The sequence below is a fragment of the Watersipora subatra genome, chromosome 9, assembly GCF_963576615.1.
Source record: "Watersipora subatra chromosome 9, tzWatSuba1.1, whole genome shotgun sequence".
Lineage (NCBI taxonomy): Eukaryota > Metazoa > Bryozoa > Gymnolaemata > Cheilostomatida > Watersiporidae > Watersipora > Watersipora subatra.
In genome coordinates, this window is record NC_088716.1 from 25,949,473 (window position 1) to 25,977,385 (window position 27,913).

Below are 27,913 nucleotides of genomic sequence, written 5' to 3' on the forward strand. Positions count from 1 at the left end.
TAATAGCTCTTCTTTTCCCATAATTGCACGCAAAAAGAATGTCGCAATACTGATACGATAGTGCATTACATGTTAATGTAAAATGATATCTACTCGAACATATGTCTATGGAACTGTCAGTCAAGGCTAGATGAGTCTGCTAAGCTAACATGTTTGTGGCATTATAAGACTTGATCGGTGTTTGAGGGCAAAGGTCCCACGGTTGACTGATAATTAAGCTTGCTCATCATGCCTGCTGATTTTTTTCTTCTATGTTTTATACTCAGGCTGTATTTTGTCTATGATGTCTATGATGTCTATGATGTCTATGATGTCTATGATTTCTATGATGTCTATGATGTCTATGATGTCTATGATGTCTATGGTGTCTATGGTGTCTATGATGTCTATGATGTCTATGATATGTCTAGTCACATCTGTTGTTTAGTTACTGCTTCAGTTTTGAGTCTCAATATCACCAATAACAAAATAGATTTTTCGATTTTAAAAAAGAAGCTATCCATTGTATTTGTAGCGTTTGGAGTACTTCTTTGTGACAAAACCTTTTCTATCACTCATTTAAGTTAAAATAAGGGATAGTTGTCCCCAGGCATTCGAAGCATTAGTACATTGAAACATGTACGGCAGAAATGTCACTTGAGTAGCCAAAAGTTTACCTAGCAGGGGATGACAATTTCTAAAAACTTTCCAAACTGCTTATTGTCAACCATCTTTGCTGTGAGGTGATGATACGAATCTATACATTCCATGTTACTCTTATAATAACATAGCCTTCTTTTTGTCGTTTATTATAAAGTATGCCCAACTTTAGTTCAAGATCTTAAGCTAGCCTCTTTAATAAAGTGTTAGCATATTGAAAGGCTAAAATGTTAACATGCTAACAAGCTAACATTCTAACAAGCTATTATAATAACAAGTTAGCAAGCTTGCTCGTGTGTTACCAAGCAAACATTTTAATGTGGTAATATATTGGTAACAATAATTTTTTAACATTATAATATTTTCTCAAATTGCACCAAAAGTTAGAATATTTTTTGGCCCAAAGTATAAAATGTGTCTAAAATATTTACTTTTTATTGATCTAAAAACAAATGAAATCATTTCATAAAACATTTAAAAATTAAATGTTTATTTTCAACCTACAGCTGGTAAATTTAATGTCAAAAGAATGTAAGAAGTCATTGAAGATCAAAAGCTACAGTTTATAGTTCAGAGTGACAAGATAATATGATTTTATTATTTCAAAACTTTTTTTTGATGGTCAAGCTGCTTTGCTTTAAAGGGTGATTGTGGTTGGGCACACTTTCTCTTTCACTTCCTCAAACCATGCCGGTCCAGATTTACGCCAACGGTTATCTCTTGGCAGAAAGTGACAGGTCCTGCATTCAGCACTGCTTTAGGCATATTGGAGAGTTAACAAATGAAAAATTTATTGTAACTAAAAAAGTTGCCTTTATGTTTTTACTTGAATAGCATGTTTAAATACGTTATTTGGTATCAATATTCTTGTGCTTTGCGTGGAGTTTGGTAAGCTGAATATGCCACTGACTAGCCATTTTTGTAAGTACTTTGCAAGAATTATGTTGGATGTTTTGTCTATAATAGTCATCTCAAGTTGAGCATTGATTTTTTAACTGCAACTCTGTTACGCGAAGCAGCAAAAATTTTCTCATTCCATATTTAGACATCTTCAATATTCCTTGTCATGGAAGTCTATTTTTATTATTGAACCTTGTCTCTACGCTTCAAAATGAGCTCTAGAATGAACACTATATGTGAGTTGGTGTCAAAATCAGAAGCCATTTGGTCACACAATGTGTTTATTATATTAAACCAGAGAGAGTTCCACTTCTTCACCTCATAATAATTTACAATAAGCAAAACCATTGAGGGCTTTTTGGTAAACAATGGTGATTCATTATAGAAATGCTACACAAAATAGTTCTTCCTTCCGTTACAGACACTGTCAGAAAGCACAACACTTATAACAATACAATAGAAGAGTGTGTAAGCAAACGCTGGTGACTTATTCATAGAGAACTAGTACAAAGGTCAGTCAAGTTTACTTATTGGCGCCGTAATCATAGGGGTTGAAGTCATAACGGCGTTCGTAAACAGGATATCCACCCTCGAGCATTGGATTCGCACTTCTATCATCTGAGAGATAGCTGAAGAAAAATAAAAAGCGATGATTTGATGCATGCAAATTGTGCAAGTCTAGAATTACTTATACGATGATTTACGTCATTCCTTGTAAGATGATATAAGCTCTTATTGATTAGAAGGTATTAAAGACAGACCTACTCTTAATCGATATGAGTAAAAATAGCACAACCTACATCGCTAAGTGTTTTTAGTTGATTTATGTTTAAAACCCTTTGTATCTAAAAACAAGTTCAAAAGTCAGCAATGTGTATGTCGAAAATTTAAACTAAGAAACCATCGCATTTACATTTTAAGATTTGTTAGCGAAATGTCTAAAAAAATGCTGCTTTGCAGAATATTTAAATGCAATATTAAAAAAATAATTTTACATATTCAAATATATATGTTTGCGATTTGAGCACTCTTGTGTCAGCACATTGACTCTCTTAAAGTTTGAGAGGCAACTTAGTTGCTTCACATCAGAAAGTCAACTCTCATTGGTAATGTGATTTGTGTCCCTTGCCAAAGCTCTGAGATGCAATGATGAGGCTTCAAGAGCCGAAACAGTACTGTCTGTAGCATGAGTATACATTTATATATATTTATGTATATATATATATTTACATTAATACATATAAATATACATACCTATATATAATAGAGGCAATATCTACAATCTCTTGCGTAAAAGTGCTCAATAATAAAATTGAGCTTTGTCCCGATACTTTGTACATCATCGCATTGCTTGCTAAATTTAATCCTACTTATAAGCAATGGTTTCAGATATTTTAACAACCATACTTTTATTTCAATCTATATATACACAACACTTTTTAGTGTTAGAAATTTTATCGGATGGTTATTGCTTTGCAGTATGAAACTATTAGTAATAAAACTGTTTTAAACTGAGCTTAAACTCTCATCTTACTTAATTTTATAAAAATACATATATATTTATAAATACATATATATTTATAAATATATATATATTTATAAATTTCAAATCATTTCTGTTTATTTCAATATATATTTTAAAATTGTTTTACATATAGTGCCACAAAAATAAACAAATAAAAAGAAAGGTGTTGCTATGTGGTACCAAAAACTAAAAATCTATACAAGGAAAACTTGAAACTACTAAGCCTAGGTATAAATCTTATCTCTTTTGACAAAAGTTTAAAAGTATGAATTGTGTAAAAAAAATGATTGTGTAAATTATATAAAACTAGTAAATTACAAATGGCGTGTTTCTATATGCTGACTCTATTATTAATACTGAAGACCAGTTTAGTTTCTTTTAATAGTTATGTAACAATTTGAAGTAAACTTAGTGAACGACTTTTGGAATCAAAAATTAGAAAACTCTTGCTCGATTCAGAATGAGTTCATCTGAATACACCCGATGTCTCATACCACTGCTCTGACAGCATTATAGAATATAATTACAATTAATACAGTACAGATACACTACCTCACGCGTCAGCTGAACTCAGGTTGAACTTATAAGATATCTGGTAACAAGCTAATCTAAAAGTTGACATTTAGATCAAAAACTCAAATCTACCGCTGACTGTATGACTAATAATAGAACAGTAGAACTCTAACAGTAGAGTACAAGGTATATCTACAACTGTAGGCGTGTCATATACATTTGTTTAAAGTATACAATTTATACAAATAAAACTTTAAATACAAAATTGATATAAATAAATTAATACATATACATTACTTTAAATACAAATCCAAGATTTGCTTCATGTAATTTTGGTTGGATTCAAAATGTTGAATAGTTTAACTCCTTCATACATCACTGATATGTTTCAATTCCCAAGTACCAGATATCGACGACATAAGATTAGTTTTTTGTATACATTCAAATAGAAGTGGCGGTCAATTTAAGGGTGACGTTCAATTAAAGGGTGGCGCTCTAATTTTCAATCCCTCTCTCATAAGGGCCTTCAAACAAAAGTGGCATTTAAATAAAGTTTTTACGGTATGTTACTAACATTGTTGGATTCAGAGAACTGAGTGGTTCAACTCTTTTATATATCACTAGTATGTTTTAATTCTCAAGTACCAAATATCTACGACATGATGATGATATTTTGTACCTACAATAAGATGTACTCAGCAATTGTATTACTAATTATTTTAATCTTTTGTCAGAAGAGATGTATACATAAACTTGGTAGTATCAAATCTTGTATAAATTTTTGTTTTTGCGCTTATGACACCACATGGTGATACCTTTCTTTATATCAATTTTTTCTGTTGGCGCCATATACAAAACTTTTTTATATGGAAAATGATTGTAGACTGCCCAACAAAATATATCAATAATTTATAAATAAATCTATATCTATATATAATAGAACTATCATACACTGGAACAAATATTCTATTAACAATACGCAGTAATTTAACAATTTAAAAAGTTGGTGATAAGTACTTCATTTAATTCAAATGTGTGACAAAATTATGTAAAAATATATAACAAAAATTGTAAAAAAAATTCAATTGTGTGTAAAAACCATATTTTTTATAGTAATAACTCTAAAAAGAGTATATTATTGTTATTTTACAGTAGAAATGAGAAAACGAAAACCCAGACTCAGCATTGTGTAGGTTTGGAAGTAGAGGTAGTGATCAAAATACACAGCAAACTCACTTTAATTTAAATTTTAAACTAAGTTGGTGTGTGCAGATTTATTATTTTATATATATATGCCTTCTTTCTTTTATTTCCTCTAGTTGTTTCAATTTCAAAAGAGAGCTAGGCAGTTTTGGCAAACTGCCAAATTTTGAGAAATATTGAAAAACATTAGCTGGAAATTACTACGAATTACAAGTCAAATTCTCGCTTAAATTTTACACGTTGGAAAATTTGTTTGGTCAGGGAATCACAAGTAAATGTTTTACTGTACTTGTAGAGGTTCTAATGTATTTGTGTAGGTTTGGCTGTACTCGTATTTATAGCTGACAAAGGACTTTGCAGAATATTTTAAAAACTTTCGTTCAAAAAAAACAGTTAAACAATTGTAAGAGTATTATATTATTACATTTAAATAAAAAATATGTTAGTTGGTGAGTAAATAAATTTTCCATCATTTAAAGTGTATTGTAAGATCAAAGAGAAGACAAGTCAAAGCTCACAAGCATAGAAAAGATCAAGTGGCCATAGCCTAAAATGTCAATTTACTCTCGACACGCAAAGCCTCTGTAATCATATCCATTGAACAGCTGCAAGGCACTATTTTGGCTCAGATTAGGTTCTGTTGGCTCTCACATGCAGCCTTGACATCAATCATCACGAGCTAATCAGGTCAAAGATTGCCTGACGAGTCATCAATTATTCACCGTAACCAAGCACGCAGGAATTGCAATCGTCTTATGCAATTACTGCGTAATCTCAACCGCTTACCTCGCCAACTCTTTCAGCGTCGCTCTATCCTTGGCAAGACTGATAAGTAGGCTTTTCAACTCTCGGGCCTCGTCAGCGGTAAAGCAGACCCCCTCTTCACCGCTCGCATCACCCATCCACTCGTCTATTGCTGCCAAAGAGTTAATAGTTGGCACAGTTAAATTTCCTGCTAAAGAAGCAAGCAGGACAAAATGTCTAAAATGTATCCATGATGCTTCCCTGGAGGACGGGAAAGCATTTATTCTTTTAACCTGGGAGTTATCTTCTATATGCTGCTTCATTCAGCCAACACAATAATGCGATACGCTGCGGATACAGTAATTACTCTATCGGTGACACAAAAGCGAGTCCATTATAACCATTTATCATGAAGCAAGAGTTAGTTTATCATAGCCAAAAATATTAAAATATTTATTAAGATCTTGAGAATAAGACTTTTACTATCGTCACCCCGCATACGCTTATTCATTGTTAACTCACTTATCATTTACCACTGTGTACGCCAAACAAGCCAAAAACTATCTAATTATCCTAAGATTAGAAAATACATGCGGTTAGAACCTCAAAGTACCTTTAAATTCTATTTTGTGTTGTTATACTTGGTAAGGGAAATAAAAGAGATATGGTGAGTAAAAATTCCACTTAGGGCCGGTCAAAGTAGTCATAGCTCCTGTCTTGCTAATTGGCTAGGAAATGTTCATTTTGCAATTAATGAACACATTAAGATTTATCTATAACAAAATATTTACCTGAGCAGCTATCTAGTGTTCTCATTAATCAATAGCTAATAAGAGTTGAAAAATATATATTTTTGTGTTTCGTTGAATTAAATTATTTATGCAATTAGATTAGGTTAGAACAATATTTAGCAGCTTTATGAGCAAATTATTTTTCAGCAAATCTGTGTTTTAAAAACTTGAATTATTGTTTTGCGCAGAAAAACAACAAATCTTTCATATATCATGCAACTACTACAATATTTATATATTCCTTCTACAATTGTACATTTCCTGTACATTTATACTCTTCCTGTACAATTATTTACTACCTGTAAATTTATACACTTGTTGTATACTTATACATTCTTTGTACATTTATACATTCTTTGTACATTTATACAGTCCCTGTACATAAACGTATTACATAAGTTTAGTAATGATATTCTCATAATATGGTACAGCATAGTGCATATTTGTATATATAATACTGTAAATGGCAACTTTCATAGAATATGGAAAAGCCATGACCTAGTGATCTACAGCATCTGACCAGCAAACTATAGGTTGGAGTTCAATTCTCAGAAGGCCCCTCCCGATGGCAGGTGTTGGCAGGTGGACAGGCAATGGCAGGTGGACAGGTGATGGCAGGTGGACAGGCGATGGCAGGAAGGCATCCAACCTTAATAGCTTTTTGTGTCAAACTATCTCATTTGAAGTTGTCTGCACCCTAGCAGGTATTTACCTAACTATATTTTATTGTCAGAACGAAAATAATACATTAATTATAGTATAAAATTATAATACCATAATCTATTATATACCATGCTATATATCATACTATATACTATAATACTATACCATACTGTGTAAAATTATTAATTGACAATGGAATATTATGGTTTCAGAATAAAATGAGCTGACATCATGGATAAACATTAAACTTCAAAGAAATCATTTTACAACTCAGAATTCAGGCTCAGAACTAACCATGTATGACTTTTTAATTTGGCCAGTTAATGTTCCACTTATTTAAACTTGCATTAAACTGATACAAACAGCAGGAACATTAAGTGTGAAGAACCCCCCCCCCCTCTTCACAGAAAGAACTCGCTACTAGAACTGAGCCCAACTCATTCACAATTTACAACTCTGAAACTAAACTTGAAGCTTTAAAATTGAAAAATTATATGGTAAGTTGTACCCTGATAGTGTCATTCTTATGAGTCAATGCCAACTGAATGCAGGGAAACTTGTGCCCTGGTAGCACTATTCTGATGAGCCAGTCCCTACCTACTAAATGTGGTGAGCATGTACTCTGAAAGCGCTATACTTATGAGCTATTACCAGCTGAGTGCAGTTTGACTTGAGACCATACAACGCTATTCTTTGAGACACGGCCTACCAAGTGCAGTATGAATGTGACCAGATAGCGCTATTCTTTGAGACACGGCCTACCAAGTGCAGTATGAATGTGACCAGATAGCGCTATTCTTTGAGACACGGCCTACCAAGTGCAGTATGAATGTGACCAGATAGCGCTATTCTTTGAGACACGGCCTACCAAGTGCAGTATGAATGTGACCAGATAGCGCTATTCTTTGAGACACGGCCTACCAAGTGCAGTATGAATGTGACCATATAGCGCTATTCTCATGGACCACTGCTTACAAACGATGATGACTCAATTTTCCTTTCTCATCGCTTTGAGAGTTTTATTGATGTTTTATTCTATTCTCTTCAACTGGTCAGATTAAATTTATTGAGTTAGTTCCATCTCTCCTAACTCACTTATTCTGTGGTAACGTCTCAGCCTCTCAGACAGGCCTCTTGGGTTTTCGATTTTATTAATTATATTTATTAGATCACCGTATTAATCCTTATTTGCTGCTACTTACTTCATCTCATTGTTCTATTTATCAGATAAGATCTGTCTCAAAAGTTCAGATGAACAAATGTTCTCAACTATTGACTATTTTACTCCTAAATATCAAATTTCCGGTCAATAAAAACAACTTGATTTTATGTTTTATTACGTTAGTGTGTGTGTGTTCTCAGTCACAGCTTCTTCAAGTGGCTATGTCATAAATGAGCAATAGAGAGTTCTAGGCATCGATGTACCCTTGAGGCTGGTTCACACTATACCGCTGCGCCTCAACATTGTCTTTTCGGCGTTGGTCGTCGATTATGTGAACCGTAAACAGACGGTATCGACGAAGCAAGGCAGTCACGTAGGGAAAGTTCGCAGCTGCCAAACTTTCTCGATGGTTCGCGGAGCATCAGCGACAGCACGTTTAATGTGAACCATTTGGGCAATGACAATTCGCGGTCGCGGATAGCATGATTTATTTCCCTATGAAGTTTATTTTCGTTTATGATAGTTGCTGCGAGACTAGTATTTGGTTAAAACATGCGGCAACAGTTAGATTCTTCTAGCGGAATTAGAACAAATAAATATGGAAGAAACCGACTGCGTAAATACTAACCAGGAACAACAGTTCAATGAGGCATTTATGGAAATTGTGAGAATCTACAGAGCTGTGTGGGATAGAAGCTGCGCAGATTTCAAAGATAAGAATAAAAAGGGTAATGCGTGGATAAAAATTTCGCAAAAAACTGGTTTAGAATTGCAAGTAGCTATTACCAGATATGGGACGCTGTGAACCAAATTGATCTGGCCGAGATACGGCGATATAGTGAGAACCAGCCTCTAGTCTTTTTCATTTAGAATTATGTAATACGTACATAAAATTACGTCTCAAATGAAAAGTTCACTACGATGTTCATCGACGACTCAAATCAAATACATTTTGAAATACTAATATGTAAGTAAAACAGTATTAACAGACAAGAGAGATTATGTCTGAATATTTTCTTATTATACAATTCATTTGCCGTCATAGTTTGTATTAATTTTAGAACAAATTTCCTTAGTAGCTAGCTTTATCTGAGAAGAGGTGTGGCTAACAATATTAAAGCTGTAACACTCTTTCATTATCTTGCAGAAGGCACATCAATTAAATGAATTTAGCTTACTGAGCATACACTGAAAAATAAGTTTTAATTCCGCACTAAACTTATTTCTTTTTAACTTCCTGTTTAACTGTTTAATCTTCCGGCTTGGGTCTTTTTGCCTCGCTTTCACTTTAACATCTAGCCGGTTTTTTTAAAACTTTTTGAAACTGATCCGACAAGAAAGACTGAGTGATGTTGTTCTTATAAGCTCTCATTCTTTCTTGCAAACTTGACCACCTAGCGGCAACATCGAGAATCATCTTGTATACTTGGATCTCAAATGTGTCTCCTATATCAAGGCAAAAATGTGCTCAAATTATTTGTCAAAACTTAAAGTTCTCGTTTGTTGGAGCACTCGTATGTTGAGATCGTAATGTGTGGTTAATTAACAATTTTGCAAATACTTCTTTTCTGCCGACTGCAAAAGTTGGCACTTTGTATTCTGTCAGTAGTTTCAGATTGAGATTCGCATGAAAATTTCACTCAAACACCAGACAAACCTTTACACCGCGAGGACATACAGTCTATCTTAGCTACCCTTAACCTCTCCATATTTTGTTAAAGCAAAATGCGTCCCTCTTCAGATTGACTAGCAGGTGCACATTATCTATACTCACTTGAGAGACTCCTTTTCTTCCTGCCATGCGTCTCGACACCCGCCTCGCCCTTCTCCATCTTAGCATCACCACTTGAGTATGAATGCTTTAGCTTGTTGAGATAATCAAGGTATTCCATAATGTTGACTATGTCAAAAGAATCTAGCCCATCCATGTCCTTGAACTCTGCCAACAAACAAACAGATGGTAACCCATACAGTTTTGAAATTACCTGGGTCTAAACTATTACTCCGACCTTCACCTTTATTAGCAAAATACTTAATCATCATTACTCGTACAGTTTTATAGAAATTGTCTGTTCAATCACGAAGTACTCCAAATTTGCTTTAACAATAATTTTCTTCATAGCATGTATTCTTCTTTTTAGACAAACAGGTTTAAGCCATACAAAGTAATGGCTATCATTTAAAAAGTTCTGCCATCACAATTTAAAATTAGCATTCCAAAGGCGATAGTGTAAGAGTGGCAAGAATAGATTTAGAAGAGAAAACAACTCTGAATGTGAATTTTTTACACTATTAGCTGAGTTTCTTATAGGATTTTAAAATGTACAGGGTAGTCAGCTAGTCAGCCCTACTAATAACAGTTAATAAAAATTCTCTAAATGCTCGCTATAAAAAATTTTACTGGTCGCACTGATCTCGCTTTTTATAAATTATATTTTGAATTCTCTGATTGTGAACCATTGTATCAAGTTTGGCACGCTTTCTCATAGCAATCTTGTTTCAAATACTAATCCCAAACCTTTGCAGTTACATATTTAATTTTAGTAAAAGTATATGCAAAATGTCTATTTATAATAATGTCATAGTAAAAATTTTATTTCAAACAACTGCTTTGCAACTTTATCATTTACAGCTGAATGTAGCTTTTGTAGTTACACATTAAGTGCATTTGATTTTTGTTAAACTTTGATAAAAATGTATTACATGTGCCAGGCTGATAGCAAGTGGTAGGCAACTCTCATCACTTTTCATTGTTTATAAGCTGATTTTTAATACCCAGGCAATGTCGGGTAACACAGCTAGTCTATATACGTATGTATTTCTCAAAGTATGTGTGTCTCTCCAGCTATAGCTATTATTAGAATATCTTAGCTGGACAATGCTTACGCAACGTCATGGCTTATCGTCATTCGAAGCTTTGCGCTTATTAACCAGCTTACTGGAATTTTCCATTGGCAATGTGCCAGGCTCATAGTTTGAAAGTTACAGTTTCTGGAGAAAGTTTTAAAACCTTTACAGCTGTTTTTATTTTTCTCTCAATTTATTTCAAATACACAAAACACTTCTCTCATGATATGTAGTTTGAAAGTTAGAATGGCAAATGTTGTTATATGTTAAATACACATCAATTTTCTGTCCAAAGACTTTTGTATTACCCGGGCAACGCCGGGTAGCACAGCTAGAGGACATATAAAGGTAAACATGTAACATTGTTAAAATACAGAGGGTTGTCATATCAACTGGCTATCTTAGATATTAAATATGATCAAAGGGAGCAGATCAACATGCAGTTGAGTTGGTGTAAATGAAATGATTTCAAGCAGAAAGCTTCTCCCATAACCGACCTTTTTCCATGGATGAATCTTCTGATGAAGTGTCTTCAGGTTCCATAATCAAATGATCCTCCTCCCCTTCTTCTTCTTCCACCTCATCATGCATATCCAACTCTACCTCAAGGCTATTATAGGGCTCATCTTCTTCAGCCGACATTTCAACAGGTGGCTGAAGGTATGGTGGCACAACATGAGGCTGATTTTGTTTGGCTATTAATGCTGCCAGAGCGTCTTCCTCATCATCAAACTGCAAACATGACCTTAGATACCGTCTCTCTTTTACCAACTGTTATTTAAACTATATTAGTTTTGCAGAACCATTCTTTAGTAGCTAGAAAAAAGGATACATATGCCGTCATCAAAACAGACGTTAAAAGCAAATACGAGACTAAAAGTTTAAATTCAAGTTATAGGTGCATTAGGATATGATTAGGATATGATTCTGTCATCTATTATAGCTAAATAGGCTTCTAAGTGTTTAATGTTGCTAAGTTTAAAACGGGAACATGATCAAACTGGCATTTGCTGACCTTTGCGTATATACTGTCAGCAAACGTTTATCATAATATTCAAGAGATAATAACAAAAAGATCATTATCCTTCAATTTCAATTTTGAATGCCACTCTTCTAATTAGCATGGAGAGGTTACAGACTTAGTAGCTTGCATTATCAAAATCAAAGGATTGTACTAATGGGATATGTATTTACAGTACTAGTTTATTATACTGCGTGCATGCTATAGTAAGCAAATGCTATTAGTTAGTATTGAGTAGAAATTATCAATAACTAGCAATAACTACAAACCAGAAATAGCTAATTACTAGCAGCAACTAGTAACTAGCAATAAATATTAACTAGCAATAATTACTAACTAACAATAACGACTAAATAGCAATAACCATTAACTAGCAATAACTGTTAGTTAGCAATAACTACTAACTAGCAATAACTACTAACTGGCAATAACTACTAACTAGCAATAACTACTAACTAGCAATAACTACTAAATAGCAATAACTACCATGTAGCAAAGACTTCTAGCTAGCAATTCATTAGAAAGCAACAGTTTACATTTAGCAATGAATGAATGAATGAATGAATGAATGAATGAATGAATGAATGAATGAATGAATGAATGAATGAATGAATGAATGAATGAGTGAATGAATGAATGAGTGAATGGATGAATGAATGAATGAATGAGTGAATGAGTGAATGAATGAATGAGTGAATGGATAAATGAATGAGTGAATGAATAAATGAATTAATGAATTAATGAATCTAACGTTGTTTGCTAATGTCAATTTTAATGAATCACCATTTGTGGAACTTTGAAAGTAGTCATTTCTTTTGGCTGCTCATCTAGTTCAGCATAGGGAGTTGTCTCAGCTGGGATATAGACTGAGTCCAGCTCTTCCTCGTATGCTTCTGCAATCAGTTTGTCTACCAGGTAGTTGAAAGCCTGCAATATAAAATGTTGTCTGCATCCAAATTATATGACAAAAATAACTCCTGACTTGTTATTATTCTGCAGTAATGGTAAATCTTATGTGTTCTTCTATTTATATTAATTACATTGTCTATTGTTTGTCTGTCCAGCTATAGTGATAAAGTTTTGGGAACAAAAAATTTGCTTCACAGAGGATTTGAACTCAGAACCTTTAGGTCTGCAGACTAGCGGTCTAATCCACTGATAGTAGCACACTTTAAGTTCATGACTGCGTTGTAGATCATTATACGTTATGTGACAAGCTAGCTTCAAATGGAGGACACGGCTCTTATTATAGTAAGTTACTAGCTTTACTAGCTTAAGTTACTCAAAATCATTGGGTAATTATTTTATTATCGTGTAACGCCGCACATTCACCTAGTAAAATATAATTATTTTATTAGCTAGATGTGGGTAAATTACTGTTTGAGAATGATGAATGCTTGTTTGTCGCACATAGACATCAATTACTAGTTGCCCATTTTAGCTTGTGCTTAGTGGTAGTGTTAGCTGATCAAGAGTAGACAAATGCTGATGTCATTTATAACATTACTATCATTAAGCCCTGCGTTGCATAGGAATTTTTGTGTGTAGATCTTCAATGCAAATTGCCACACTGCTGTTTAAGTAACAATCCATGAATGCTTTCGTCGAGGGCAATTGTCCTTAATATGATGCAAAGGCGCATTATTGAGCTTTCAATCAGATGGGTGCTGAAGAATCTGGCTTTTTGGAACCGTGTGTAAACTCATAGCATTTACACAAACTAACGAGCACCTGCACACACCACACACTACACACACACGCAATGACAAAGTATGATTTATTTTTCGTATATTGACAAAATAGTAGTGTAAGTTAGCACAACACGAGCAGATAAACCTGGCTCACTTACAAACACTGTTAAAGACTAGACTGGAAGCGATCAGCTTATAGTCATGAAAACAGGTAAGTCTAACTTACCTCATCAAATGCCCATTTCTCCAAACCAGTCAACAATTCATTTACTTCTTCTTCTTTGATCTCATCACTGATATCCTAAACACAAGGTCAGCAAAGTGTAAAAAAGCGAGGGACAGATCAGTGTACTATAAAATGCATAAATAAACACTACATTAAAAATTGACCACTTTAGTTAAACTAAGAAAAGCAAGAAAAATTCTTAGTTTACCAATCTCCCGTAATCATGAACTGTATTTATAGCTCAATGTTTATGCCTCTGTCTATTTATAGCGATGAAGTTTTGGGAACAAAAAATGCACTCCGTACTGGATTTTAACTTACCACCTGCTGTTTTGGAGGCGGCGAGCTCTCCCATTAGACTATGTGCCTAGCTGATCACCACAGTTAATAATGGGGAAGGTATTCATTACATCGGTTTAGATTAATGTAATAAAATAGCTTATAAGTAGTTGCAGGCAATGTGTAGAGTAAAGCTAGTCTTTTTTGTCATAAGAGCAATGTCATCCATCCAACACCATGGTTAGGGGTTTGGAAAACACCACTGCGTTGAATGAGATTTGAACTTTCAACCTTCAGCATGGTAGACCAGCACCTTAACAACTGCCCCAATCAGCTACCTCTTGACCTTCCAGAATAAATGTGCATATGACTAATTATTTTGCTATAGAGCTAGTAGTTGCATTGAAGCACCTTATCTTTATTCTTATCCAAGTTATTACAATTTGTTTATTTCTCAACTATATATAATATTGACACTAATTTTACTTGAAGTTTATGTATGCATATAGCACAGCCTAATTTCAAATCAAATTCGGGCAGCAGCATTTAAAAAGTTTCAAAATGTCATAGAAGTTGTCTGTTCTTTGCAACCAAATCATTAAGGAGCATGCAACTCCCTTTGGAGAGACACCTTTCTTAAGCGGAATGGTTTGTATTGAACCAGAGGAGATTAGCCTGAGTAAAGAATTATAAGAATATTGATTTGGCTATATGGAGGTTGTGTGGGCTGCAGTTCATTATTGCTCAATTCCCTGGTGATTACACAGCATTGTGTTGTGTAACTCTTTCCCTTCAGGCAAGTCTAGCTTAGCCCTCTGTCTCCACACTAAGGAGGCCATCTTTAAACATGATAACATTAAAGTGACCCTTTCGTAGGAGAAAGCTGCAGTAAGAGGTTAAAATCTCCAAGCTCATCCATGTAGCACAATTACTTCTCTGATACTCCTAAGCAATTTTACAGAAGAGCTTGCTTCAGTGTATACGATTAACGATGTTGGTTTAATGCCATTCAAAGTGAAAGCTCTTAGAGGTTATCTGCTCTTAGCAATAATTCAATAACACTGATGCAGTTGTTAACACTCAAAATTATGTGAAACTAGTACTCTGGGAGTCTGGTGCTGTGTGGGAGACCATCATGTATAGTGACTATCTTCACTAGTGCTGGGCACTAAGGCTATGCACTAGTGCTGGGCACTAAGGCTATGCACTAGTGCTGGGCACGGGTAATAAAACTCGTTGAACTTGCAGGTTTATCTTCTCTTGAGTCAAATATTGAGTAATAGAAGTTTTGAGCATTTCAATTTTGCGAATTCAGGTTTTGGTACATGGACTCGTCAAGTAGAGTGGACAAAAACTCGGTCTATTGTGCCCTGTGCTCTAAGCGCTGTTTAACAACCTGCCTGTTAAAGCTGCGAGCACGAATATCTCTTGATAGAAAATGGTAAAAAATAATAAATCAATTGAATAGAATTATTATTGCATTGTAAATTTTAAAATATGTCTGATGTTTGGAAATTTTAGACATAAAACCAGTATTAACAAACTTGATACCTGAAAACCCGTTGGCCGAGAAATACTTGTGCCAAGCACTAATCTGCACATTATTTCCCATGCAGTGAGGTGGTGAATTGGTGTAAGAGTTAAAGTGTTGCCTTAACAAGCTGGATGTTGGGAGTTTAAATATCGCTTAGTGTAATCTTTTTTCTACATTCAACCAGGGCTTGAGACAGACGAACAGACAGACATGACTATTATTATAGTAAAGATTTAGAACTCTGTACAAATATAAATATTTTATAAGAAATTAAAGAATTGTTAAACATAAATATTGTTATCGCAGTGATAACATTAATATTGTTGCCTATAGCTATAAAAAAATCATCTGCTTTATCTTATGTCTAGCCTGTTGTTCTTGCTTGTAGCTATTGGTTCAACAAATGCTTATACGCTCAAAGTTCCGGCATTATTTGTTCGGTATCTGAGGCTAAAGATAGAAAAACTACATGGCATACAGAGAATTTTGCTTCTATGCTTAAATTAAACATGAAAACAAAAATATGCAGCTGGCTTTACTACCCATGACCTCTGACCTGTGTTGATCTACTGATAGTTGAAAATTGAAAGCAGCTGCTGTTTTGCAAAGCTTTGTAACAAATGCATAATACCTTATTTGGACATTGTTGAAGGTAGCAGATGATGAGCATAAACCTCACAAACCGCTTCGAAGTTGACTCGTCGAACATTTAAACAGAAAGTTTGACCATGTTGATTTTTATAATGGTATTTACTATTTAGTCTTTGAGCTATTGAGCACAGTGTGCCTTTTTGTAATTGTGATGCGTGATGAATGTCTTGTGGCCTCGGGTATTACTTGCTCACTTCATCACAAGGGATATAACTTCCTATTCCCAGAGGAAATTAATATGAATTTCTTATTTTCTGATTATTCAACGAATATGATAATTTTCTGCCATGTTCATCTTCGTTATCTTTGGTCAACAATAAAACTCAGTTAAACAAACATCCATTCCGCCTTTTATCTGTATTTTACCATTAAAAGCTTATCTAGCTCAGAAAGTCATCTGCAATATACCAACTCAAGTCTTTGCTGCGTATATTCTGTACAGCCTCGGTTCCTTGTATTTAGTTAATCCGTTACAAGCTGAAATAATGTCACTGAATTTAATAGAACAGACAGTGTTTGTACTAACCATAAAATTTTAACATTTTTTCCATAAAAAAATGCTCTATCAGCAAAAAGTCTATTTCAGTCAAAAACAGAAATGGCCAACTAAATATGACAACTCGTGCCATTCAAAACTAGAAGGCAAATTAAGATTGCTGTGGTCTTGGCTTTTTTGACTGTTTTTTAAAGCGTTACTTGGCATAATTTTCATCTCCAAAAAAAAATGTATTTCATAGTTTGCATAATTTGAAAAAAAAATATACGACAACAAGTTTCACTTGTCAGATTTTTTTTTTAATTTTGTAAACAATTTAAAAAAAAATTTTCCCTTCTCAAAAGTTTCACTTTCGGGAAAGACTTACTGAATAATTCTGATGTAGTTCAGCAGTGGGATGAATCTAGCGCTATTATTAAGTGTGTCAGTAAAATGAAAAAGTAACTGGCTGTCTTTCAGCAATATCTAGTTGCATCTAAAAGTCATACTGTTTAGCAAACAAAAAATAAGAGTATTAGAAACAGCCCTTGTCCTTGCATTATTCCTCATTGTGTCTGTACGGAAAGTGTATAGAAATAATATGACTACACGTTAGTTCAGAATGCAGATCCTGCTGATGCCAGACAATGTCTCTACATGCAGTGATGCTGACTACAAAGCTAGATATAGAATTAAGCAGAGATGTTTTGACAGCAGTATGCATCTGTGTGATAACAATATTAGTGATGCAACAATAACTATGCAATTATTAACAATTCTTCCATTTCCTATGAAATATTTTTATCTGCACAAATATAGAAATCTAAATCTTTACTAAAGCAAAACCCCTGTCTGTCTGTATGAAACCAAGGTTATATGCCGAAAAAAGATTGTATCATTTAGGATTAGAACTCGCAGCATGCTGGACCAAAGCTAGCTTTTCATGATACTCTATGTTCCATTGAAGAAGCATAATCAAGTCAAATCATCTGACTGTCAAGATAAGTATTACTATTATCATATGTCTACCGCATTTGCTATTGTGTACTTATAACAAGAAGACAAGAGAAAACAATTCCATGATTTACCTCATCAAAAGGCTTGTAGCCATCATCGTTTTCAGGCTCCTCAGTCTGTCTCCATGCCTCTGATCGCTTTTCAAAAGAGTTTTCTTCTCCTTGTGGGTTTTCAAAGAAGATTACTTCACCAGCTCTTTTATCTGCAACATTTAATTTTTCGATGAGAACATTTTTTAGGTTTTATGTAATAAAATTATTAGAAACTTTTTCTGAATATTGTGCGGCCTTCACTAGGAAAGCTAGTTAGCCTTACTACCTAGTAAACAAAGCCCGTATTATGTAAACCAAACATTCAATAAACATTTATATATATAAATAAATAGGCATATATTAATGAATAAATAAACATATATATATAAATAAATAACCATAAATAAACATATATATAAATAACCATAAATAAACATATATATATATATATATATATATATATATATATATATATATATATATATATATATATATATATGTCTCTGGCGCAAAGATGCGCCTGAGACCATCCAACACATCATCAGTGGATGCAAACTGCTGGCAGCAAACGCATACACTGATTGGCATAATCATGTCGCAGGTGTTGTGTATAGATGTCTATGTGATGAGTATGGCCTTAATAAACCACAACACTGGTGGGAAGCTTCTGGTAAGGTCAATGAAAATGACTGCGCTAAGATCCTCTGGGACTTCTACATCCAAACTGACGAGCATGTCTTGGCAAACCAACCAGATATAGTGGCGGTGGACAAGGAGAATAAGAGGGCTACTATAATAGATATAGCAATACCCAATGACTACAATATAGCCAGCAAAGAAAAAGAAAAGGTAGAGAAATATCTCCCTCTTGGAGAAGAGATTGAAAAATGCTGGGATGTAAGAACAACTGTAATTCCAGTAGTCAAAGGGGCACTGGGCGCAATAACACCGGCGCATAAAATGTGGCTTGCCCAAATACCGACAGCAATCAACTCAGGTGAGTTGCAGAAAAGTGCGCAATTGGGAACAGCTAAAATCTTGAGGCGAGTGCTCAAACTTCCAGGTTTCTGGTGGGAGACCCAATTTAGAGCAGAAATTACCACCCATATAGGTTAACCAGGGTTAAGAAACAATTATATATATATATATATATAACAGAACTAGACAATTTTTATAACTAAGCACCACCTCCATGCTGTATCGTAACCAGCAAACGCAGCCCGACAAGCACCAAGCGAGAAGCAATGCTGTAGCAGCCAAATAAGATTTTAGTTTTAAAACTACCTAGTTGTTCTATTGATAAATTCCTTATACTAATATCCCATTGAAGCTGGATTTAGCACAGCTTATGTGGCACAGAGCTGGTACACGAACATGTTACGCTTTCTTTTCTCAATGGATTCTCAAAGAGCTAAATGCGTATTACGGTTTATAGCATTGAAAAGCAAATCAATATTCTGAGGAAGGTGCTAGGCTGCTGTCAGCCTTTGCCAGTCTAAACTCGAGCAGATGAGATAGCTGCCAGTAAAGAGAGCAATCGATGCTTGTTAGTAATATAAGACAAGATAAAGCTAGGGCTAATGGCACATTCACTCCATGGAAATATTAAACAATCAATATTTGTATTATTAATGTTTACTAAAATAGAATTATCTGTTGCAAATGGGATCCTTCGTCTTGCGATTTTCTATTGACATCATAAAAGGGCGTAAGGGCAGGTTTTCCTCTTGAGATTTAAAAGCAACTTTTCAAATAGTGACTGCGTAATGTCACACTGAATCAATGGCAGCAGCAAGGCAGTTACTAGATACTGAACTGTCTATTGTGTGACAGACATCTCCATCCGCCTCAGTGTCAAGAAACTTTAGCATTTGCGTCAGCGCAGGGAGTGAACAGCCGAGTTACAAAGTCTCAGAGCTGACAATGACATTGTGTGATATTTATTTTGTACCAAGACCTACAGGAGCTGTTTTGGTTTCCATCTAGTTATCTAAAATACAGTTGAATGAAGTTATTTTGTTTTGAGATTGGCTTTATATTTTAAAGACTGGTTCACACTATATTGCAGTATTCCAGCATTAGTTCTACAATATATCGGTGAACAGTCGTGATAAAATTGTTTGAACTATTACGAACCGATCCGCGTTTAAATCAGAGATTAGTCTCTGAGATAGCGTTCTTATCACACAATGAAATGATAAAACATTATAGTCCCTCAGCAACTATTATAAAGTGCATCTTAGATTGAACAACTTGCGGCAGCCAATCACAATCACATTGAATAATCTGTTTTGGATGCTTGGCAAATTATCATGAAAGTTTAACGGCTGCACTGTTTCCCAACTTATCTATAACATGTATATTGCCTCTGCAACTTCATCGATATATGGTACAAATGTCAGAAAGAAATAGCGGAGCGAACAACCCATACATACAGCAAAGAGGTGTGAAAATACGTTAAAACCTTTTTATGTATTTGGTTCAGTTCATGACGCTATTCCAAAACCTAAAGATGAATGTTTCATATAAATGCATCTACTGAGTTAAAAAATAGTCGTTCTACAAATTTATGTAGAAAAGTTATATGTAAAAATTAAATTATGTGAAAAAATTTAAATAATAATGATCCGTAAAAATGTTATGCTTACTTTACTGTAGTGACACATTAACTTAAAAATATAGGCTTGCTCTTACATCGGCTTGAAAAGAGAAGCAATCAAAATGTGTGGCATAATATACCTGAACTAGCACCTAATTTATATTTTCTTTTAAATAAATATGTGTTTTTGCCTTTTGATTTTAATTCCAATGTTTTTGCATCTATTTACAAAACTGCATGTTTTAAAAATTTTTAAAAGTGGTATGATAAATACTATATAGAGTTAAATATTTCCTCAAATTTTATATTGTTTGTTTAAAAATTCATATTTAGTAGGTCAACATAGAGTAGACAAGGATAGACAACTCCCACGAAGCGTTTCTTAAATCAATAGTAAAATTTCAACATAAAATCAATGAAGACCACCCATATTTGGCTTGAGAACTGAAAACGTCAATTTTCAACTTCAAAGAGCGTGCATAAAATGACGTAAGGTGATGCAAGTCTGCTGTTGATGAGCTTGGACAGCAGATAATAATAATAACGCTTACAAGTGCTAACAGAGATGCAATAAAATACTCGTTATCTATCAGCCTCTTGACTTTTAGTCGATTTTAAAGATGTTTAACAGCGGAGATTGACGGGAAGTTTAATGCAAGATGAGAGAGGTTACTTCACTTCAAATGCTAAAGATATTAGTGAAGGCCATTTATGAGCTGAATGATTTCAGCTTGTGTAGTTACTATAAGGTTTGTATTTATCCATAACAAGTTCACACGAAAGAACGCTTTACTAACGAGATTTTAAATGACTGATGTAGAGCACTAGTACTCTGACAGTCTGTTACACTGTGAGAGATTGTCAAGAGTGTCAAAAAAGTACACAGAATAAGTATGTGCGCAAGTTTTCCAAAATTCTGCAACGGTTAATGGTGAAGTGTTGGGATGGTAACACGAGCGTGACGATTTGAAATCTCACTAAAAGCAATCTTTTTTCCAATTGTGGCGATGGACAGACTGACGGACGAACAGACACAGTCCTTATTATAGTAAAGATTATATTAGTTGGCCAATTTTAAAAATGGCTTCTGAATAATTAATGATTGATAACATTTTCTATTCACTGATGTGTTATTTGATCTACACTCTTAGCAAATGAATGTTACAGACATGATACAGCTGAGAGCAGTGCAAGTTGAAAGTAATCAAACTAATTTACACTTGAATCACTGTTTGTTCGACTGAAGTAAAACCGTTGAGTGTTTTTTTTTCAGACAAATGTATTTTTATATCAACTGATTAAAAACAGGTCTTTTTATTACTTGCGGTTTTGGTCATAGGCTTGCAGTTAATGGGAATTCTTTTGGCAAATCTGTCAAATGGAGGCGTTACTTGTATACCATCTTATTGAGTTCTGTTTTCTTACACTGTATTTGTAAAGACCCTTGTTGTGTTTGCTAAAATTGTACACAAGTGGTTTACATGTAGCAAAAACTCCAACAAAAAAAATGGTTTTCCATTTGTTGAAGTAAAGATACAGATTTTAAAAGAATTAGTAATTTTCTGATCAAAATTCTTTGAGGAGTATTTACTTAGTTATGCAATCTTTTTTCAATTTTCGGACTATATTTTATCCAAAAAAAAATTTTTAGCTTTCCTTTTAGGAAACCTTTAAGGTCAAATGAAAAGCTAAAAATTTGGCTAAACATTTTGTCCAATTACCATGGCAGTCTCAAGTATTGTGAGAGATTGTCAGATGATCCAACAAACCATAGAGAATAATTCTGTGAACAACTATTTGGCCACATCTGATGCGGCCAACTGGTGCAGATGTTACTGTGTTAGGCTGCTAAGCTGAACACGGTGAGTTCTAATCCTACATGATGCAATTTTTGTTTCCCAGCCTCTAATTGTTGCAATGACAAACACAGCTTTTATTATAGTAAAGATGGTTAAATTTGTTTCTTTATTAATACTAATTTTGTAGTCAGTACATTAAATTTGTGTGAAAAAAAAATGTTGATTTACAAAAAAATTCATTACATTGTTTTTCTTTTGGCACGCCATAAAAGCATAATTTTGTTAATGATCATCAATGCCAATAAAAAGCTATACAGAGAGATCTAAGAAATCTAACCTGCAACCAGCTAAAAATCATACAATCCAAAGCTTGTAAACAGTTGGAGTACAGTCTATCATCACTGTTTTAGAATAACAGACCATAAAAGCTCAGCATGTGATGCTTCTAAAAATATTGATTTTCGTCTGTCCAACCATTAGCTTATTAGTAGTAGAGATGGGCAGAGGATCAGATAGAGCTGATATGCCACTAAGGCTCAATAGACCTGATCTCGCTGTCGGTAAACCAAAAGGGCATCCAGGGTGCAATAATACCAGGGAATAAATAATGTGATATTTCACAAAACTAAAAACAGCAATATTTACAATAATAAGAGGCGTGTCTGTCTGTGTGTCTATATGTCCGGAGCCACACCAAGAATGTTAGAAAAGAAGATTATCTCGCACAGGAATCAAACATGCATATTATGTTTTTTAGCCAGGCATGTTACCAACTACACCTCTCGACCCTATTACAAAGCTGAGGAATAGTTGTATGAATAGCTATTACCTTGCAAAAATCTCTTGTGGCATATGGAATTGCCAGCGCACAAATGTAAATAGTTTTTAACACCTTTCACTGTCTTTGAGAAAAATTGTTTTGAAAACCGACTTTTTTGAAACTAGATCAACTGTTCTGTCGGGTAAAAATAAACAAACTTTTTGGCACATGAGTTGTTTCTAAACTCATGTAATACTATTTAGTAGCTTACATATTATTAAACTGTTTAAAAAATTTTAGTATCAAAATTTTAAACCAATTTTAGCTGAGCTTTATCAAAAACCAATAAAAGTAATGATTAACTTGACTCGAAAGTAAACTAATACCAGAATAGACGGTATTAGTTTACTTTCGGAAATAATAGTTTACTTAGCCGGAAATAACAGATATTGATTTTTAAAATGATAATATTATAATATAATAATAGTATTATATTGCTGTGCTTCAGGCTTTATTATTTTTCCTCTTTCAGATTTATCCTCACACAAAAAACTTTTCATTTTTAAAACTTCTAATAAATAGCTTCAAAATGAAATAGAACTTTATTTAGAGATTACTCACCTCTTCCAGCATCATTGTTGTTTTCTAATGCTGCTGGTGCTGCTGAGGCCATAACCAGGAAGCAATATAGAAGGACAGCAGGTTTCATTCTGTTCATGTTTAGCTCCACACTCAATTGTTGTCAACTGTAAAAAAATTATTGTGATGAACTAACGTCAGCACTGTCAATGCAGTGAGTTAAGCCGCTACCAGCTTCATTTCACTACTTTTATATAGTATAACATTTTTACTATAATAAAAGTTGTTTCCGTTCGTCTGTTTTTGAAAAATACGCTATGAACTGCTAAAAAAGACTGCAACACTTCAATCTAACCCGGATATTTAGATGCTAAGCACCCAGCTAACTGCGTCACTCAGTCACCTCATTGCATCGTGGTATTATTATACATATACACATATATTTAATTGTTCTATATATAAATAAACTACACCAACATGCAAGTAAATTGACGTACAACCACCGTCCCAGAACGCATTAAGCTCGTAAGTCAAGATGAGATTGTACTGTAAAACCTCTATTTGAACGCCACCTTTAATACAACTCCACTATAAGGAAAGGCTTGAAGAATAGAGAGTCATGGCGTTCAATTATAGGTTTCGCAGTGTCATCACACGCGACCGACAATCTGGCATGACGCACGGAACGGACAGCGTACTAGTGATTATAATTGCAGAGATTAAACGCAAGGGTAGCAATAGATCAAGTTTTTATCAATGTGTGAGGTCTTCCTATAGATGACCTGAAACTTTATTGGGGGAATAACTAACCACCTACTGTGACATTGTGACCTTGGAAATGGCCTCATTAATTGATCAGAATACAATATACTATGGTTCGTAATTTACCATAGTAGAAGTGTGACTGAGGAGTATCAACAGACAATTTTGTCATATTTTCTGTACGCTCTTAGAAAAAATTGAAGCATGCCTTTGCAAGAATTGATTAAAAAGCCACGCTGTTTAAATATACAGCGATCTTGGCCTTGAAACAGCATTCGAAACATTTCGATTGCCATAAATCTGAGTGCATGATTTATCGAATGGAAATATTACATGGGGTGACATGGTTTTACAAAGTCTAGTTGTTCCTGTTAGCAAACGTTTGAATAGAAGAAGTCGGACACATTGACTAGTTGATTTTTTTGTTAAGCTGTAGTTACGCAGGAGGATGCTTGGTTTTGCTGCTTGAACCTTTATGTATTTCACTGTGCTATGCACGCTCTTTTGATGGAATCAATACCAGGAGCAGCATGCTGGTGCTTATTTGAAATGTTTTTGCGCCAGTGACATCTCATTGGTCTATTTTGTCAAAATTTAGCACAATTTTTTTGTTTTAAAAGGTTACCAAAAACAAAACATTAACTTTTTTTTGACTACAAGTAAAGTTAACTTGGTATGAATAGCTTTTAGAGGATAACTAAATTGGACAACATCCCGCAAGCAGAAATATCATTAAACATTATAAAAAATGTAAACTTGTTTGAATGAATGATGCAGCCACTAAAAAACATCAGTACAATACTGTTTCCTAGCTCTGGTGTGCTAGAACATCAGCCTGTGTAACTATGGTTTTAACCATTTGAATGGCTGACATCATTTCTCTAATAATTAAATTAGTTCCTTTGCTCTATATTCTCACTTCATTTCACAGAGTCATTAGCAAATAGACACATAGTGATGTCACGGTTCATGCTGATTAGCAGCTTCTCGAAAGCTTGCCAAACTTATTTCACCAAAACAAAATAAAAATGCTTTTAGAAAACCGCTGACTAAAGCGGCCGCAGACGTAAGTTTATTATTACCAATTAGAACTTTTACTCAAGGTGCAATGTTAAAGTTCAGCGTCCAATGGAATAGATTAGCAATTAAAATTAATCTTTTATAACTTGATTCTGTTGCGGATGTAGAGACTTAGAACGGTATTGGATAAGATTCACTTGGCAAAATATTATGTTTTGGTTGGCTACTGAATCTTGTGTGGCGTGTGACTTATATATCAATATAAGTTAATATATTTTTTAGTATAAAATAACTAGCCTCGATGAACCCAAAACTTTCTTAGAGGCAAATATAACAAAACACTTTGGTGAAAACGATTAATTTGTCACACGATAGGTAATTCTGAAGTCACAACATAAATTTTCACAAAAAAAGGCCCTGACATCTCTCACACATTGTACCTTTCACATATCCTTTGATAGAGACACGGTGTTTGATAGGGACACTTATCTGCGTACTAAGACTATTGCTACATCTCCTCATGATTTGAGGTTGCCACAGTACATTTGAAATTTTGTAATGTCTGCGAAATATATGCCGGCTGAGTGATACAAATATATGTCATAATATATATGTCTTACATGTATATGTGATAGATCTTGCAAAATGTTCATACTGTGACAGACTAAACAACATATTGTTCCTGTAATTAGCTCTACGTCCACATGAACGGATGCATGGTGTACACATATGTGGACATGGTAAAAAATATTTATTGTCATTGAGCAATTTAAAATTTGCTAATATCAGTACAAACTAGTCTTAAAGCTGATCGTAAAATCAAATTTTGTAGTGGTTTGGTTAACTAGAAAGTAATTCATGCTAGAAAGGGTTGAGCAGTGAATTAGAGAACTCTCTCGAAATATTTTTGAGAGGATTTCCAGGGAGCAGTAACTCTAATAGATATACTCGCCGTGTACTAGCTGTAGCATTGCGTGTATTGCACTATGAAACAAACTTTTCAATCAAAGTGATTTTGATCAATAAAAAAGTTAACTGTTCGTAATATCTTGCAAAACATCTTTTTCGTTAACAACACGTAGTAATAAAGATTTTAAAAATTTCCCTTCTATAGTCAACTAACTCCAGTTAGACCAGCAAATACAAGGTCATACACATTTTTTAGCAAATATGATTAAAGGGCATTATATATTACCGACGCCATTGTAGACAGCAAAGTTGCGAGTTGGGACAACAGCAGATTGAAAACCGCAACTAACGCAATTGATGAAACAATTGGCTTTTGATGGAGTGAATAGTTACGACAGAAATTCATTTGCTGTCAAAGCATGCCTTGGCTCAAGCTTGTCTTGAGATTAATTTTTGTTTATACAAAAAACAATCATGTAATTTTCACCTTGTAAGCTTTCAAAAATTACGTTCAGAATTTTGCAATTTTCAGCAACATTTTGATAATTTAAAAGCGGCATTGGGTGAAAGCTGGCAAGTTTTTGCTTCATGATTTCCAATTACGTCATGCAGTAAACAGTTTAATTAATTATGCAATGGGAGTAATTCTGAGGCAGCTAGCTGTGCTTTCACAAAGAGAGTGCAATGCTAAGGTGGAGAGATATTGTACTGAATGACTCCTACCACATCCGGCGCCCAAAAGGGTGTCTTTTTTAATTTAAACCGATGAGATTAAGTTGCAAACTCGGCATTTATCTATGCTTTGAAAAACCAAAAAGTCAAGAGCCTTCTGATAAAAAGCATTCAGGTTGGCAAACTTAATTCTGTTGCAGATGCAGCGGAGGCTTAGATAGAGCCAGCATTGGACAAGATTTAATCGGCAAAATATGCTTTGATTGGTTACTGAATCTTGTGTGTAGCGTGTGGCTTTAAAAATGTAGCTATGTATATATTAGTATTTTATCATATTAATATACCATTTTAGTAGTAAAGAACTAACATCCACCCTTTTAAAGCTTTTTAGAGATAAATGACAAAACACTTTGATGAAAACATTAGATTTGCTCAATAAGCTACAACGAAACTTATTACAAAGAAAGGCTCTAACATCTCTCGGACATCGTAACCTTTCAAAAATGTGGATGTTGTCTTTGGTAACCAAAGACCTTGACCTTGACCACAAGATGCATGCCAATATATTCATATTTGTTTAACTTTTCTATGTGACTAATAATCGGCAGCATAATAAACTAATAATCGGCAGCATAATAAACTAATAATCGGCAGCAAAAAAAGCTGTCAGCCGACCAACTAGCAGACCTTAAGTGTAGGTTTTTTGTTATGGCAGCTCTATACTATTGCAAAAAGATTGCTCTGTTTGTCACTGAGTAACATACCTGTGTTTAAATGCTGTCCACTGCTCCGACCAAATGTTATTGTAACTCTTTCGTGTAAACAAGTGGAGAGGCGCACACCTAGGTCTCTATCTACCTGCGTCACTTTCTATTGATTACCAATAGTCCACAAGCAGCT

At 34.2% G+C, this 27,913-nt stretch overlaps 1 protein-coding gene across 1 annotated transcript; it reads right to left on the minus strand.

The window, feature by feature from the left end:
- Positions 1–1,850: 1,850 nt before the first annotated feature.
- LOC137403864 (FK506-binding protein 5-like) lies at positions 1,851–27,830 on the minus strand. The gene is made up of 9 exons (XM_068089957.1): positions 27,778–27,830; positions 23,693–23,817; positions 17,953–18,083; positions 13,926–14,000; positions 12,792–12,935; positions 11,485–11,719; positions 9,915–10,079; positions 5,567–5,696; positions 1,851–2,168 (listed from the first exon to the last, which is right to left on the minus strand). The coding sequence occupies exons 2-9, from the start codon at positions 23,787–23,789 to the stop codon at positions 2,063–2,065; spliced, it is 1,083 nt and encodes a 360-aa protein (XP_067946058.1). The 5' UTR covers positions 23,790–23,817; positions 27,778–27,830; the 3' UTR covers positions 1,851–2,062.
- Between the last annotated feature and the right edge of the window lie 83 nt (positions 27,831–27,913).

Bases quoted from the DNA above. Each gene is read 5' to 3' on its own strand.
- LOC137403864 (XM_068089957.1), bottom strand. From the start codon at position 23,789: ATGAACAGAATGAAACCTGCTGTCCTTCTATATTGCTTCCTGGTTATG. The intron at 18,084-23,692 runs GTGAGTAATCTC...TAAATGTTGCAG, and splicing joins CAACAATGATGCTGGAAGAG to ATAAAAGAGCTGGTGAAGTA. The intron at 2,169-5,566 runs GTAAGCGGTTGA...ATTTTTCTTCAG, and splicing joins ACGCTGAAAGAGTTGGCGAG to CTATCTCTCAGATGATAGAA.